Genomic DNA, 18,485 nt, shown 5'->3' on the forward strand with positions numbered 1-18,485 from the left:
ACTAAAAGCAATAAATTTCCTTCTAAGCACTGCCTAAGGGGCATCCCCCAAGTTTTGCTATATTGAGTTTTATTTTCAATTCAAAATGTTTTTTTTAATAAAAATGAGACCTTTATTTGTTAATGTATCAAAATATTAAAACTGGAAAATTCAGCCAAGTTCTTCACAGTTTTGCTTGAAAATACCTTTTAAACTCTGCAAATTTGATTCCCTTTCTTAAGAATCTCAAAAGAATATGAGTCAATCTCAACTTCACAAACAGTTTGGTGCAAGGATCATTCATCTATTCATCCTTTCACTTGTTCATTCCATTGGCTATTCTTTTGTCAGTTCATTTCTTTGTTTCTTCTCTTATTTTTATAACACTCAGGTGTGCATAACTGGATTCACTCACTGGGAGCACTCTAATCTGTTCATTAGTACCTCGTCTTCTCAAGTAGTGGCGAATCATTAATAGGAGCATTCTGGGGACTACACTTAAAACCAAGGTGCTGGGAGGGCCTTGTTCCCACCGAACACTTTATGGAAGTATCTTTTCTTGTCTCTTTCACCTTCCAGTGGCCCCAGCCATTCCTTGGCTTATGGACACACACCTTCCGTTTTTGCTTTATTCTCTCAAAATGTTTTCTAATTTCTTTCATTATTTCTTTTTAAACTATGTTACTTAAAAGCTTTATTTTTAAATATTTTTGACAGTATCTCAATTGTTCATTATAGACTATTTGGGGATTAAAAAAAACTGGGCTAGAAAATTTTCTCCACTATGATATGAAAGACAGGCCTTCACCATTAAATCACCTTTTAAAGTGTATGCAACTGATTTTTCAAGGAGACTTTTGGAGAAAGCTAGAGGAACAGTGAATATGGCAGATAAATGAGCAGTTAGAAAATTTCTCTTTCCCTGATGAAATATTTGGCAATGCTATCACACTGATATAAAAGAAAGTGTATCTAATAAAATTAGATTTGGCTAAGGAGATTTGTAAGTACAACATGGAAAGTGCCCATTTCTTCTTTTATTAGTATGATAAGGTATTGCAAGAGAGAGATTAGCTGAAGAAAGAACTGTTTTGTTTTTCAAGAATTAGAAAAAAATAGGATTCAAAACATGTCCATCCTTCAAAATATTTTTAATATAATAAATGGCCTCAGGACAGAGATCAAATCTAGGATGTGGCTAGTAAAATGTACTACAGGATAAAGATCAACCCAATGTGTGATCCTAACTCCTCTTATCAAGAATTCTGAAATGTTGTGCATTATATACAGACTGTAGCAAAAGTCCTCCTGCATTTAAGGGCATTTCCACACAGTGGTTTGATGTGTCCAAGGAAGAGTGAAGAGAAACTCTAAATTATTGCTGCGTCTTTTGGGACATTAAACCATATTTCTTAAAAGTCCCAAAGAGCATTTAAAATAATAATTGTATTCTTATTTTATTTATTTTTATGTGGTGCTGAGGATCGAACCCAGAGCCTCTCGTACAAGGCGAGCGCTTTACCACTGAGCCCCAGCCCCAGCCCCATAACTGTATTTCTTAAAGGTGCTTAAAGTCACCTACTGGGAATATATTGGACAGATGGTTCATGAGAAAAGAAGTTCCTGGGTCCCCACATGTCTGTGAGCAGGAATCACTGAAAAAGATGCTGATCTATAAAAATGGGTCATTTCTTTTGAAAAAAAAAAAAAAAAAAAAAAAAAAAGCTCAGATGTTAGAACCAAAACCTACAGAGAAAGTACTAAAGAAGTGTGTCTTCCCTGATTTTTGGGCTGCTGGTGATGAAGGCCCAGGTGGGTCTCAGAAGTGCTATGGGCTGGTTACTACTGTGGGTCTTTCATTTCTAATTTTTTAAATAGCAGTGTCTTTGAAGTTATCCCTATCTCACTATTGTTTATTAGGTGTTTGGGAGGCAAATAATTTGTTTTTCACTTCCTAGGTCTTCAGAACAAGAAGGGTACCACCTAAGGAGTTTCATCCATATTCACATCTGAGTCACATCATGATTTTGATTTCAAGACTTGATTTCATAAGTGAATGAAAACTTGGGGAGTATTGAGAGTAAAGGGTTTCTATTTTACATGGGTGCATAGATGGCATATGAATTGTTGTAGCCAGTAAGGCCAAGTAGAAAGCTGACCCCAATCATTGCTCCCAATCCTGAACAGATAGGCTTGTATTTACAAATAAGTGGTGAGGTCTATTTTTTCTATTGAATCTGGGTAGGCCATGTGACTCTGACTAATGAAATGTGTTCAAAACTTTATTGTGTGACTTTGGGATCCAGGTCTAAACATATGCTGCAGCTTTTTAATTTCTTCCTTATGGATTTCATTATGTAAAGAAGTTTGGGATAGACCAATGAATTCTGAGAAACCCATGTGGAAAGAGAATCCCACATTCAAGCCATTCCAGTCACCCCACCCTGAGGCATCAGATATATGAATTAAGCCATCAGGGCTCCTGCAGACCCTGTTGAATTATTCCAGTCAACTCTCAATGGAGCAGAGATAAGTCATCCTCAATGAGCTCTGCCCAGCAATACTATTGTTTTAAGCCACTGAGTTTTGAGGTAGTTTGTTTCACAAAAATATATAACTGAAACATGTATATACACATATGAACATAGTATGCCCATGTAAATATTCTATTTATTTAAAAACATCTGTAGCCAGGCACACAGCTGTAATCTCATTGACTCAGGAATGTGAGGCAGGAAGATTGAGAGTTCAAAGCCAGCCTCCGCAAAAGCGAGGTGCTGAGCAACTCAGTGAGACCCTGTCCCTAAATAAAATACAAAAATAGCCCCTGAGTTCAATCCCTGTACAAAAAAAAAAATCTTATTATTTTCACCCTGTTCTATTCCATCTTCATTATTAATGACTTAGTCATTAATAAGATCTTTAATTCATCACTTTATTCATTTCCTAGATCCATTTATTCAAAAGTTTTTTTTTTTTCCTGGCCATAAAAGGATATTCCACACTCATTTTTATAGCTTCTAACACCACATAATAGAATCACATACACTCTGAGAGTCCTGATTCTTTTTATAAGGTTAATATAGATAAAATGATTAGTTGAGGCTTAGGAGTACATATGTGTTCATAAGGTGCCAAAAATGCAATTGCTATAAGATTTTTTTTGTCTGCTTTCCACTAGTTTTAGCTTTTAGCCAAAGCTGTATTTTCAAAAATTCTTTCTATCCTTTTCTTCTCCCTCCTTCCCTCCCTTCCTCTTTCCCTCCCTCCCTCCCTTTTTTCCTTTCTTTCCATTTGTTTTAAGATGGGATCTCACTGTGTTGCCCAGGCTGGCCATGAACTCTTCATTGTATCTTTGGTAGGCCTTTCATTCCAGATAACCATTGGGGATGATTTAAGTAATGATTTTGCAAATATCTACCTCAGACAATAGTGTCCTATCAATTCCTATTAGCTTTTTACTGCCCTGGCACTCTCAAATATCCAAACCTGGGTTTTAGTCTCTATGAGATATGATACCAATTGGGTACCAATTGGGTTTTGGTACCCCAAACTGGCACCATTTTCAGTATTGATCAAAATTCTTAGTTAGATCTGATCTGTTGTACTATATATAGTAATTTTTTTACTAAAGAGTTTTGGAACAATTAATTATTTGCTTATATTGTTTACAGAAAAATTTCTTGTTCATTAGGAAAGACTGGCCTATAAATTGGCTCTCTTGACTATGTTATGGCCATCTGGATAATTTTATTTCTTATATTTATTTTTTATATATATTTTTTATATTCATTATTTCTCTATAAGAGAATTAGTGAATAATTCTACATGTGTTTGCTCATTGTTAATAAAAGTTTGCTTAGGTAAATTCACTTATAAAGGACATTTTCTTCTGCTAAAGACAATTTTCAGAAATCAAAGTAATGACCATATACTCTATGCCCCCAATTGTCGTATTAAAAAAATCAATTACCAAAATAGGGCATATGATTTAAAAAGTAAATTAATCTTTTTCAGTTTTCTTTAATTAGTATAGTTGGTGTCACTGAAGAATTACAAATGTGAGTTATTGTAGGAATAAGATAACTCCACATTGTTTCAAGGCTTATCCAAAATATACAATTCAAGCACTAGAAATTTTAGGAGCATCTACATTTTTTAATTACATTTTTTGGTTTCATAATGAAACAATTAGTATCACTTTTATTTTAAAATTTCAGCACCCAAATTCTGTATTGCATAATGTAAGTCAAAATACAAACTTTAATACTGGCATCTTGGTGGAGAAAAAAAATATTGGATTCTCATTTTAAATCAAAGGTCTAATTAAAATTTAAAACCTTTAATAAACTACAATAAATAATATTATATAAAATTCTGATTCATGCATTATATTTTGATGTTTTTATTAACATGCATTAATTGTACATATTAATGGAGTTCAGTGTGATATTTCCATACATGAATGAAGCACTAATCTACTCCAGCCTTCAAGAGGTAATTATTAACAAAATAATTGTTCTATTTTCCTTTATAAAATTTTCAATTTAAACTTATATTATTGATGTTTGCATTTAGTTACATACTTATGCTACAGTTCTTGCATTTCCCTTAATTCAACCTGTTCTTGTCACTGGCACCATACTGAATTATTTTTAAGAAATATCATGTAATAATAAAGAGTTCCATTTTCATGGTGTACCTTCTTGAGTTTGTTTGTTTCCTGGTTAACCTTCCTATTCAGCAAAGAATTGGGTTTTGGTTTTTGAACCAGTTACAAATTCAAACAAAACAAAACATGTATTTATCTCACCTATGTTTTTTGATAATACAGTTATGTTTAGTCTTTTTAAATTTTAAATATTTTTTTTAGTTGTAGATGGACACAATATCTTTATTTTATTTGTTTATTTTTATGTGGTGCTGAGGATCAAACCCATGCCTCATGTGTATGAGGCAAGTGCTCTATCACTGAGCCACAACCCCAGCCCCATATTTAGTTCTCTTTTTGTATTATTTTTCTATTCATATTACTTTATTTTCTCTTTTAACTCAATATTGTATTTGATTTGCCCCCACATTCACTTTTTCTCTGTTTTTTCTGATAATTTGAAAGGCCTACTTTTAATTCTTCTACTGGATACTTTTATAAATTTACATATTGTACTCAACTATTTTTCTTGATTTAGAAAATGTATATAATATCTAATGACTCCTCAGTAGAAAATACAAAACTCTTGGCACATTTTTCCCAACCTCTTCCTGTATTTCTTCTCCTGATTTTTAATGATATGTTAATTTGTCAAATTTTGCACATATTTTTTTCTATAACAAAATATCTGCATTGGTTAATTTATTTCTGTACTTAAATTTATTCAATGTTCACTCCCAATTTATCAATATTTCTATTTTATCTCTAAATTGATTAGATTCTGTTGCTTAATACATGTTTTTTTTCCTATCATTTCACATAGTTATTTTGTGTGTGTGTGTGTGTGTGTGTGTGTGTGTGTGTGTGTATAGGGACTAAAGTTTATTTAACAGAAATCTCTAATACACCACAGTTTTACTCACTTTAGGCCTCATGTCATACATTAGATTTCCTAGACTTGTTCAGTCCACCAATCTGCTACTTTGTATCCTTTGACCTACATTTTTCCCTCCCTGGCCTGCCCCTCCCTCCCTCTCTCTGGGACTCTTGTTGGTCTGGAGCTTGGGATCTTCCTGTCTCAGCCTTCTGAGTCACTGGGATTACAGGCCTATACCACTTTGCCTGGCAAACAAACAAACAAACAAAAAAAAACCAGATTTTCCATAGAGGGACAGTAAGTGGATGGCAGAAGTTCAGGGATAAGAAGCCCCTTGGTAATCATGGTTTCATTCTTTGTGTATTTGATTTTTTTTTTTTTTTTAGTAAGATTTATGTGACATCATGTGTTGTTTTTTTTTTTTTCTTTCTACTCTGATTATTTCACTTAGTATCTTATTTCACTTACAGATTCCATGTCCATCTTTGCTAGGGCAAATGGTAGATCTTTTCCTTTTTAAAGGCTGAATAATATCTCATTGTGTGTATATCACATTTTCTTTATCCACTTGTCCAGTTTTGCTCTGTATTTTCTGAGTTCACGCAGGTCCAAAGATGCCTGCCTTTCACCTGTCTTTTCACTTGAATAAGAATTATGCCCAGAGGCCTCACTTTCTTTCCCTGAAGCTTTTGTAGCTATTACTGCACTGTCTTCCAGGAGAAGAGTTCTGATGACGGTTTGGCTTTGTCCTTATATAGTTAGTAATTATTCTGCATGTATATGTAAGCAATATTTTGTTCTTTTTTAAAATATTACTTTTAGTTGTAGATGGACACAATACTTATTTATTTTTATGTGATGCTGAGGATCAAACCCAGTGTTAGGCATGTGCTCTACTACTGAGCTACAACTCCAGCCCTAATATTTTGTTCTTAAATGCAGTATGTTGGTAACTTGTACTCTTTTTAATATTGCAAATTGTATTCTTCCATTGTTCCTGAAAATTGGTTTAAAGAACCATATCTATGAATACATTTCCTGTTTCATTGTCTTTTGTGTTTATAGTGTTCCATATCATTTCTTTTTTTTTTTTTTTTTTTTTTTTTTTGGTACTTGGGATTGAACCCAGAGGTGCTTAACTACTGAGTCACATCACCAGCCCTTTTTTATTTTTCATTTTGAGACAGGGTATCTCTAAGTTTCTTAGGGTCTTGCTGAGTTGCTAAGGCTATTTGCTCATCTCCTGCTTCAGCCTCCCAGGGCCACTGAGATTTACAGGTGTGCTTCACTACACTCAGCCCCCTTTTATATTCTGACATGGATATTTATGCCCCCTTTGAAAAACTACATTTTTGCTTGTGCATTATCTATTCTTTTGTGGTCTTAGAATTTTCTAATTAATTTGCACAAATTCAAAGGGATGAATATATATTCACTCATACACTATATAGTATATGTGTGATATATTTGATGTAAAAATTCTCTGGCTGTATTTCTATTTTTGGTCTATGCAAATAATTATATAAAACAGTTAATGCCTTTGTTACAGTGATATATTTGCATATATCTGGCATAATTGTGCCTAAGCCAGGGCAGTTTAACAAATATTTCAGTATTTTAATTGTTTTATTTCATGTTCTTGGAAATAAATATATGAATACTTTTACAAGATTTTTTTTAATGTGGCACCAGTCAGAAATTAATCTTAGAATTTGTTTCATTTAGTAAATAAGAAAATTGAGACAAAAAGAGTTGAGCTGACTTGCTCAGGAAGAGACAGGTTAATTGTTGAAGTTAGAAGTAAACACATATTTCTTAGCCTTTATTATATAGTTCTAATCTTGTTTATGGTTTGTTTACTGCTCAGACGCTCATTTAGCTGTAAAAAAAAAAAAACACATTTGTCAAAATAGACTTCTCAGGTGTTAATTCTTTTTCACTTTACCTTGATCCTGTGTGACCTTCTGAGACTAGGACAATAATATTATTGATACGTTTGGTAAAATTGACTCTAGAGTATGGCACTTTGGCAGAAGTCTCTTGCCATTGTAGCCTGATGTATATGTCAGTAAAATCAACTGTTTTTTAAGATGTGCATTCTCACTCTCTGCATATTCAAGAAAGTTCAAGGTGTGGTACAGAAGTGATACATACTCATTTTATACCTTCTAGTTGAAATAATAGGATGCCTGAGCAGGTGCAAGTAATTTGCAAAATGCATGCTACTTACTAAAATGCTCTCTAAGGATGCATATAAATATTTAAATGTTCTTTCCAAAGTCCATCCTATTAGATCAAGGGAAAATAACTCCATAATAACTAGACTCTGTTTATTTCACAGGATAAGCTGGTGAATTTTAGTGAATGGTGAATTTTATCATATCAGCTTAGCTAGGAACTTTACATTTTCCAGAATTCCCTTTCTTCTGTGTTGCCTGTTAGGCCACAAGGAAGTTTGCTGGGAGATTTGGAGGGCCTTGCATATCTTGTTGCTTATCATTTTGTGACCTTCATATCTTGTTGCTTATCTGCTGGTTCACTTTCTGTGTGAGTGGTGACCAGGACTGCACTTGTGCCACCCCCCCTGGAATCAGTGTCTATGTCTCCTGGCCAGCTTTATAGGGTTGCATATGGATGAAGGGCCCTTGTTCCTGCAGGACACTCAATCCATTAAGGTGAGAAGAAACAAGAAACGACACATTTATCAGTCTTTTCTCACAGGCACCAGCTTGTGCTTGTCAGCTTGGTACTGTTCTCATTCTTTCCCACTTTCCATTCATCTTCCCTTCCCGACTCTCTGCCATGTGGACCTCAATCTCCGTTATTGGAAAGGGTCTGTTCATTGCGACTGTTTAACCAGTTCCTCAAATTGGTAAGATCAAAACCTGTAACTAATTTCCATACTTCCTGTCATCTGTCTCCTCATAGTTCTTTTTCCTGATTAAACCTTGATCAATATAATATTTTTCATTTACTTATAGAAGTATTCCTTGAAAGTATGCATTAAATAAAATTGAAGGTTTCAAAAATTTTTTTTTTCACTTTCAACTTGGACCTAGATCAATGACTTTTTTTCTACTTATTCTTGAACTATCAGGAAAAAATTGCTATTATTTACTTTTCTTGATATAAAGACTCTGGCTGCATTTTATGTATTTTGTACTTTGGGCTGCAAATAAGTAGCAGAAAGCATTTGGTGAACTAATTTAAACACTGCAAAGAATTTGTCTCCCATGATTTTTAAGTACTTTTTTCTAGAGTAGTTAATTAACGATTCAGTGATCTGATTGAGAACCCAGATTCCTTCGACTTTCTACTCTGTCATCCTTGAGCTAATGTTCTTCATCATCTGTTATGGTTTGGATGTGAGGTGTCCCCTGTAAATCTCATGTGTGAGACAATGCAAGAAGGCTCAGAGAAGAAATGATTGGATTAGGAGAACCTCAACACAATCTGGACTAATCACCTGAGATGGGATTAATTGAGTGGGCAGGTGGGGTGTGGCTGGAGGAAGTCTGGTGTTGTGGGTGTGGCTTTGGGGTATATATTTGTAAATGGCAAGTGGAGATCCTCTCTCTCTCTCTCTCTCTCTCTCTCTCTCTCTTCTCTCTCTCTCTTCCTCCCTCTCCCTCCCTCTCCCTCTCCTTCTCCCTCCCTCTCCCTCTCCCTCTCTCCTTCCTTCCTTCCTTCCTTCCTTCCCTCTCTCTTTCCCTTTCCTTCTCCCCTCCCCCCCTCTCTCCACCCCTCCCCCCTCTCCCTCTCCTTCCTGATCATCACGTGAGCTGCTTCTTTCTGCCACACTCTTCCACCATGTTATTCCTGCCTCCCCTGGAGCACTGAGGAATGACGCTAGCTGTTATGAACTGAGACCTGAAACTGTGAGCCCACAGATAAACTTTACCTCTTGTACAACTGTTCTGGTCAGTCTTTTAGTCACAGCAGCAAAAAAATTGACTAAAGCATCATCACAAAATGGCTGCTGCAGCTCCAAGAGGAACAGCAGCCAGCAGAAGGAGAACTCCATTTCTCATGTGCCTTTCAGCATCAAAGATTTTCTCAGAAGTCCTACTGCAGGTTTCCCTGCATAATATATTGGCCAGTTGTTGTTGTTGTTGTTGTTGTTGTTGTGTGTGTGTTTAAAAACACCTATAGTTATGTGTACTATCTACAGATATGTATTATACATATACATATATAGTTGTCCTTCAGAATCCATGGGGGATTGATTCCAGGGTCTCTGCAGATATCAAAATCTTGCTCAAGACCCTTAGATAAAATAGTATAGTATTTGCATATAACCCATACACATCCTCCTATATATTTTAAATCATCTCTAGATTACTTATGACACCTAATACTATGCAAATGTTATGTAAATAGTTGTTTGTGAAATAATGACAAGAAAAATATTTGTACTTGTTCACTATAGACACAAATTTTTTTCATATATTTTTGATCTATGTTTGGTCATATATGAGGATATGGAATTCACAGATACAGAGAACTATCTTATCTTATATGAATGGAGCACAAAGATCAGCTTATATCATTTAAAATATACCCCTGGAGTTGACACTATCCAATCCTTCCTGGAGTGAAATGGGCAAAATGGAATAAACTGGGACAGGCAAGAATAAAAAAGAAACACATTCCTGAGACATAATAACATCTGCTGCATCGCAATAAATTTTTTATCTCCTCATATCAGACCTCTTTGTTTGAAATCCTTAAAAATGTACTTGCTCTCTCTTTCTGCTTTCCCCTCTTCACACATTGTCCCTTTGTAATTCCATCTGCTACTTTTATGGCTTTATTTTTATTTTGTTTTAGTATTTGATTTTCACAGCATTGTCAATGGTAACCACTCCCACACTCTAAGGCACCATATTTAGAAGCCTCTGGGCATTTTTGTCTGGTTGTCTTTAAGCACCTTGAGCTCTGTTTAACTTCTAGCAAACCATCTTCTGTCTTCAAACCTTTATTCCTCAACTCAGTTTCTGTGTAAGTTATTTTCTTATCAGTAGAATTCCAGCTTATTATGATTTGCTCTAAGTGCTAATGATGTGAAAACAAATCCCATGAACACAAAATGAAAACTCTGCATCTCACCTGCACCTCACCTATCAGTAATTTTAGCATTTGAGTCAATAAATACCTTATGCTGGTATGGCCTTCAACAATGTCTTTTGCTGTTCTAGAAAGAAAAGTGTTCTGGTGAAGGCTCATTAGTGGATCACTGAGCCACTATGGTCAGATTCCCTTCTGCTCTTTTCCTTGACCCTCACTTCTTTGCACCATTCCAATGAATTTCCCTCCCTTCCTACCTCCCTTCTTCCCCACCTGATAATATTGTTGAATCTGGGGCTTTACCTATGCTAGGCAAGTACTCTACCACTAATTTACATCCTGAGCCCATTAAATTTTTTTTTTTTTTTTTTAATTTGGAGACAAATTCTCTCTGTAAGTTATCCAGGCTGACCTCAAGCTTGTGATCAACTTGTCTCAACTTCCCTAGTGGCTGGAATTATAGACATATAATTCCATCATGCCCAGCTACAGTGAACTTTTCTTATGTATAGGAAGTCATTTGAAACTGTCACCTCTTCTAGCACTTCCAGAATGCAGAGGTTCCAGAATCTTTCATAATTTACTTCTAGCAAATATCAGTATAAATAAGTTATGTATAGAAGTGATTGAAATTTTAGTTACATTAATGATAAGATGCTAATCTTAGTATTGCTGACAAATCTCTACTGGAGCATGTACAACTAGTGGTAAGATTGAGATTCTCTGGTAATCATATGCATAATACTGCATGGGTCACTATGCCCTTAGCCCATCTCTTACACCTGCTTTCCGACCTTAGAGGAGACACTTAGGGCCATGTTTGTCCCTGTGACTATATTAGTGTTCGCCAGAGGAACAAACCAATAGGAGATATGTGATCAGTATGTGATCAGTCTGTCTGTCTGTCTGTCTGTCTCTCTCTCTCTCTCTCTCTCTCTCTCACACACACACACACATTCACACACTTATATATCTCCATATATATATATATATATATATATATACATATATATATAATACATATACTTTTATACACATATAATTATAGAGTAATTTATTTCAAGAAATTGGCTGATGTGATTGGGAGGCTAGCAAATCCAAAACTCCTATGGCAAGCCAGCTGAAAACGTCAAGCTGGAAATTCAGGCAAGAATTGATATTTGTCTCAGAGAATAGGAAAAAAAATCTCTTAGGAAGATACATGTAATAGCGTTGCCATGTGTGGATGAATATAAATGACCAAGGTACTCCAAGAAGTGATGCTGGTGACTATATTCTGTATCCTCCACACAGGCCTATTTATCTTTTAAATGTATAAAGTAGCAATAATTATAATTGATTATTATTATTGAGCAACTTACCTACATGACTTTATAGTTTTGCTTGGCACCAGTGAAGCTAGAATTTTAACTATTATATGGTTGTGGAAACTGACCAAAGAGAAGTCAGTTTTCCTAAGATGACATCTACTGATGGTTGGGAACAAATCAGTTTTTTTTTTCCCTCTTCAGATTTCACCGTTCTCTACTTATTCCACTAAGCCCGATTTCTCCACAAAGTACATTGTAGTTGCTGACAGCATTTGGCCATGTGGTCCCTGCGGACAGAGTTTGGCAAGACGAGAAGACACTGTGAAAAGAACATGGGGCCTAAGGGCCAACTTTGTCTTCCTTGGATGGGCTGTCTGTGCGCATCCTGTCTTCGAATGTCTGGATGTCTCTGGAAAGCAAAAATCTTGCTAGGTCCACCCCATATGACAATTATTAAAAGCACACAGTTGTTTTTATGGTCTACTGAGTTGGAAAATCCTAATTTTCAAAATATTTTCACTATATTCAGAGTTTATGAAACTTGCAATTTATTTAGTGCAACTAAAGGAAATGAAAGTTCCGTCCTTCAAAAAGACCACAGGATCCCATTTTCACGTCATGTGTCTCTGACCATATTAACCACCAGGGGGCAGTAGGAGTCCATTTGTTAACTGGCCACAGACACGTTTTGCAAACTATTTGTTTCAGACTTCCTAAAAATCTCAAAAATCACAAATCCACTCAAATAGTTTAAGTTTTAATCTAAAACTATTTAAGTTAAGGACATAATTAAGACATGTTGTTAAAAAAAAGATACAATGTCTGGTATATTTTAAATATTGACTTTTAAAAAGAAAATTGAGTAGAACTTTCCCCCATATCCTAGAGAACCTAAATATCATAGCAACCTGATATCCACTATCATGGATTTCAAAGTTATATGATGAGGTGTGAGTGGTGTCCTCAGCTCTCTGCCCTGCCAGTCTTCATCCTTGTATTTAACTAATGGAACACATCTGATTTTTATCTAAATTAGCACATTATTTTAAAGATCAAGGAAGCAATTTCTGCAAATCAATGTATTTATTAGTCCATATCTTCTAATCCTTGTTCACATCTTCATAGGTAGGATGCGGTATTCTACATTTTAATAATTTAAAACATACTATTTAGTTTTTATTGAAATTAATCATATACTTAAGATAAATTAATCATATACTTAATCATATCCTTAATATAAGGACAGAGATACCTGCAAAAAGCAACACTTTTATGAAAAATAGTCCACACCTACCTCACCTAAGCCAAACCTACTTTCCTTTTTAACTCCTGATCCTTATAGTCATAACATCATACTTCTATATAAAATGTGCATATTGCTACTTCTCAAATTTATAGCCATTCACTATTAACTCTCCATTATGAAAGGTGAAGATAGTTCAATTTTGTCTTCATCTGCCCCTGATACAGACTTCCCATGCCCCATTTATCCTGTATAGATAACTTTAATAAAACAATGTTCAGGTTTTACATAATGATAACTAGGTAAACATTGTTTGCTGCTAAGCTGTGTAGTATGCTGTAATTTCTTCCTCTTCTCTTCCCTTTCCTCTTCCTTTCACTTCCTCTCCTTCTCCCTCTCCCTCTCCCTTTCTGCGTTTTGCCTGAAAATATCTTCTTGTCCTTGGAATTTGTGAGTGACTTGTTTTTCACTTAATTTGGTCCCATACTCTCCTCTAATTGTGTAAATCTCCAGCTAATATTTTCAAATACATTACATTGTGTTCCAACTTCATCTTCTTTATGAAGTTGCTTCCAGAGTTGCCTGGCTTTTCCTGCTGCGAATTGGTATTCCTGCAGCCTGCTGTTCAACATGCCTGATCTTCAGATCTTCCTTTACTTTGTATTAGTGATTCCTTCAGTCTCCCCCCTGTGTTGGATGCTTTGACGCCTGGATTCCATATTTTCCTTCTTATTTTTTTTCTGTTATTTTTTTGGGGGTGGAGGGTTATATCCTCCAATAACATTTTGAGAAAGGATGAATAGATATTAAGTTTGGGTTTTTTTTGAGAGTGCATTTCTAGAAATATTTTTTTCCAACTTCCAACTTAGTTGGTAATTGAGGAGTCTTTAAAATTTTAGGATGGAACTGACATATCCTTTTTAAAGTTTTGTCAGTATGCTTGTGAAAACTTGTTACTTTCTGCTCTTTGTCCATATTTATAGGACCTTTTCATTTATAATAAACCACTGTTCTCACTGGCACTCATATTTCTGATTTGGAAATTCTTTTAGATAATTCTTTGGTAGACCTATGAAATTAAAAAAAAAAAAAGCTCAAAGCTTCAAAGATGAAGTAAATAGAATTTAACAAATCATCATTGTAGGAAACAAAAGAATTGCCTTTTCAGTTACTTTTGCAATCTTTTTCCATCTCTTTATACTAATTTTTCACTCCCAGGAGCTAACCTGCTCCCCATTTCCAAACTTACCTTGATTATCACACTTTTATGCCTCTGCTTGTGTGATTTTCTGAGCTCAAATTACACCTGTATCAAAGTCCTACCTGTTCTTCAGGTTCCACTTGATTTCCAATAGTCTTCATGACATTTACACCATTTACTTCTAACAAAAAAAGGCATTTATTCTTTTTTGGAACATTTTATCCAAGTTTATCCCAGTGGCTGTGCGCTACTTTTATAAAAAGTTCAGCCCAAAATTTTTAGGCAGATAAAAAAGAATGGATTCAAAACAGGAAGCAGATTCTTAGAATGTTAATGATCTCTTTTTCAAACCATGGAAAGAACAACTGACTGTGCAGTCTTCATGAAGGTAGCACAGTGAGGTCACCTATCTAGGCAGTTTTTAAGATCTTGACCTTTATTTCAAATGAATTAGAAAAAAATATTTATGCTTCACTGAGAATGGGAGCAACTGTTTGGTAACAGTTTTCCATGTTGGCATTAAACATGGACCTGGGGTTGGGGATGTGGCTCAAGCGGTAGCGCGCCCGCCTGGCATGCGTGCGGCCCGGGTTCGATCCTCAGCACCACATACAAGCAAAGATGTTGTGTCCGCTGAAAACTGAAAAATAAATATTAAAAAAATTCTCTCTCTTTAAAAAAAAAAAAAAAAAACATGGACCTGGAAGTTAGATATTGCTCACTGAAAGTGACTTTTGTCACCTTATTGGGCTTGTGTAGATGAATTGTCACAGTAAAACAGTAGCAACAATATAAAGTTGAACTTGTGGGTTTCATTTCGCTCTGAAATACTTCTGTAAATTCTCTTTCAACATTTGGTAGTAAGGGGGACTTTAAGTTTTCATAATAATATATCACTGATTTCATTCTCTGAAAAATGACAAAATATCAAAGGCTTGAAAAATAAAACTCAAGAATGTGGTCAATTTAGCCACTATTTTATCTTCTCAGGAAAATTTATATCTTGTTTTCAACATATAAACTTGTGAGATTTTGGTCTTAACGTGATAAATTCTTACTATTCACTAGAGTAACACAATATGAAAATAAGAATATGATCTTTACTGGCATTTTCAATGTTATGTGCCGCAGTCAGGCTGCAGCAAAATAACCGAAGAAAAATAACCGAAGGGTGACGAACAACTTGTGTACATTGATACAGCAGGAGTGGGAGCCGTTTATTGTAGAACCGGAGAGGTATATATACATTCCACACAGCTTATCTTAATTAACATAAACTAAATACAGCAGTCAACCAATAAGGAATCTCCACACTTAATGGCTCGCTGGTGTTACTTCACAAACCACTCCCTCTGCAAAATGCCAGGCGCCATCTTGACTTGTTTACAGACTCTAACAGTTATGATATAATGTTTTAATTTCATCTCCCTTATCATGCAAACAGTTTTCCCGTCAGAAGTCAGACTACGGTGGTATGAACAAGCCCCATTACTTACAGGTCCATGATTTCTTCATATGATATAAATAAAAGAGTTAAAGTCATTGTCAATAATTTTCACAATTTCATTTAGTGTTAGGCCAAGGTGTATATTTTCTACATAGCTCCTCTGTGAATCAAGCCGCGTGTGAATTGACACTGATATATAAAATATTGTACTTTCAATTTATCTCTCTTCCTCCTTGTATATCCAGCTAGGACATTTGAGTTATGTATTTGGAGTTTGTGTCTGGGATTAGTAAACTTTTTCTGGAAATCATTAGAGTTAACATTTAAGGCTTTGCAAGCTGTACATTTTCTATGCAACTGCTTGGCCCCTATGCTATGCCTGTTTTTTTAAAATCTATATTTATGGGCACTAAAATGACATTTTCATGCATCAGAAAATATTGCTCTTTATTGTATTATTATAGCTATTAAAAATATAAATGTAAATATTAAAAATATAAATGTAAATTATAGCTATTAAAAATATAAATGTAAAAATATAAATAAATATAAATATAAATTAAAAATATAAATAGCTGGTGGATTGAGCATTAGTGAAGCAGCTTTGACATGTGGCCATAATTTGTCAATCCTTGACCTATTAATGTGGCTCAGAAAGAAAAACAATTAACCAAGTAAAAATTGTTCTTATGTAGTCTGGGTTTTCAATAATAAAACAAAACAAACAGAAATCATCAAATTCTTCTACTTTAAATATACTGTGTATATGTTCAAATCCACATCAAAACTTGATCATCAGTCATAAACAGTGAGATGAGTTATCTGCTGGCCTACAGAAAATTACTGCCCTTCCACATTGTTTACCATTTAGATTACATTACATCTAACAATGTCTCTTGGAGAAGAATTTTCATCAGTAGGTTAATTTTTATTTGTTCATTAGAAGACTGATAAAAATGTTAAATTGTTGAAATTCAAGTTTCATAACAAAGTTGTTCCATTTCAGCTCAGCTACTTTTATTCTTTGGGGAAAAATTATAAAAGAACTTCCCAACTTAAGCTCAATTGCTCTTTAAGAAAAATATGTAGTCATGGGGGTGTATGTATGTGCAGTTTTTAAAATGTATCTTTCATAAGTTTTGTTCAGCAATTCTCTCTTTTAATATACCATTTTCCTATTTGCCTTAATATTTCCTTCTATAAATATTATTGCAGAATAATATTGACCTGGCATTCTGTCTTCCATGCCTCCTAAACATTCTTAAATGTCTTTTATTATTAACTACTTGAAGCATTATAAATAAATTCTAGAAAATAATATAATTCGAACCCAGAAGTTATCTTTGTCAAAATAGCATTTTTCCAGAATGTTTGTTATACTTATTCTATTTTCAATATAATTACATATAGATATGCATATACAGATATATTAATATAACTGAAATCTCTGGGACACCATCTCTGCATCTATTTCCCTTCCTACCACTCCCAAATTAAGAGTGATTCATTCATATTTTCATGTTTTTTAGTACATAATGTGTCCTAAAATCTCATATCAAATTTAAACATTTTGACATAGTTGGGTATCTCAATCTTTTATCCAGAGAATTCATTTACTCTTTATGGTTTTAACTATCGTTCAAAAAATACTCACTTAATTTGAGGTCATAAAAATAAATAAATCTATATTTTATTCTAACATTTATAAAGTCCTTCTTTTGATACACACACACACACACACACACACACAAAATCTAGAACTTATTTTCATGTAGCAGGAAGTAAAGATACAATGCTAATTTGTGCATATGAATAAGCATCAGTTCAGGCACAATTTATTAAATTTGATATTCTTTTCCCACTGATGTCTATAGTCATTTTTATCATATGTAAAAACTATATTTGTGTGTGTGTGTGTGTGTGTGTGTGTGTGTGAGCTTCCAGCCTGTTCCACTGACTTAGTTATTCTAAATGTGAGGTGATACAGCATTGTTAAATTGTTCTGTGTTAGATAACTTATTAATACCTCATAGGACATGTTGTTTGATCATGTTTCCAAGATTATTCGGTTCTCTCTGCTGTAGGACATTGACCTTTTGCTTGTTTGTTTTAAGCCTGCATAGTAATAAAGTGTGGCAGGTTTATAAATTAGAATAAATATCAGTCTGTAGTTTGGCCACTTATCTGCTTTCAGAAAAATAATTAAATTATTGTGTATTGATAACATAATTTTTTTGTAGTTTTATAAAACTAACTGATCTTACAAGAGTCACCATGCATTCAATCCTCTGGGGCTGCATGTCACTATAGACAAGTGTTTTAACAGATAATATACTGGGACTGGTGGCAATGGACCAATTTTCCAATAAAATTCATTTGTCCTTTATTTATAATAATATTAGTCACACTCTTCATTTTTGGCTGTTTGTGCAAAATCATTGCATATTTAAATTCATTTGCTTCAGCTCAAACAGCATTACAATCTATTCACACTGGAGTGCGGCTCTTTATTTATTCTTCCAATTTTATTTTGAGTCACAGTATTTACATTACCATTTCATCACTCCTTTTAATCTTTAGTGAGCGATTGTGGAGCTATGGAAATTTTTCTTTGAGCTGGATTGATAGCAATAAAAAAATGCAAATATGACAGATACAAGTGACGACTTTTAATTGATTTGAAAGCACCAGGAACCAAGAGAAAAAAAAT

The 18,485-nt window shown here is 34.3% G+C and overlaps 1 protein-coding gene across 1 annotated transcript in view; it reads left to right on the plus strand.

Annotated features, from left to right (window-relative positions):
• The window catches only part of Chd1 (chromodomain helicase DNA binding protein 1), a 93,305-nt gene extending 80,695 nt beyond the window's left edge, over positions 1-12,610 (plus strand). The window contains exon 38 of the mRNA XM_076856977.1: positions 12,086-12,610. Within this exon, the coding sequence (XP_076713092.1) occupies positions 12,086-12,143 (58 nt within the window). The 3' untranslated portion in view covers positions 12,144-12,610. The remainder of the gene's footprint in view (positions 1-12,085) is intronic.
• The last annotated feature ends 5,875 nt before the right edge of the window (positions 12,611-18,485 follow it).

Source organism: Callospermophilus lateralis, chromosome 5 (genome assembly GCF_048772815.1).
Source record: "Callospermophilus lateralis isolate mCalLat2 chromosome 5, mCalLat2.hap1, whole genome shotgun sequence".
Classification (NCBI taxonomy): Eukaryota; Metazoa; Chordata; class Mammalia; order Rodentia; family Sciuridae; genus Callospermophilus; species Callospermophilus lateralis.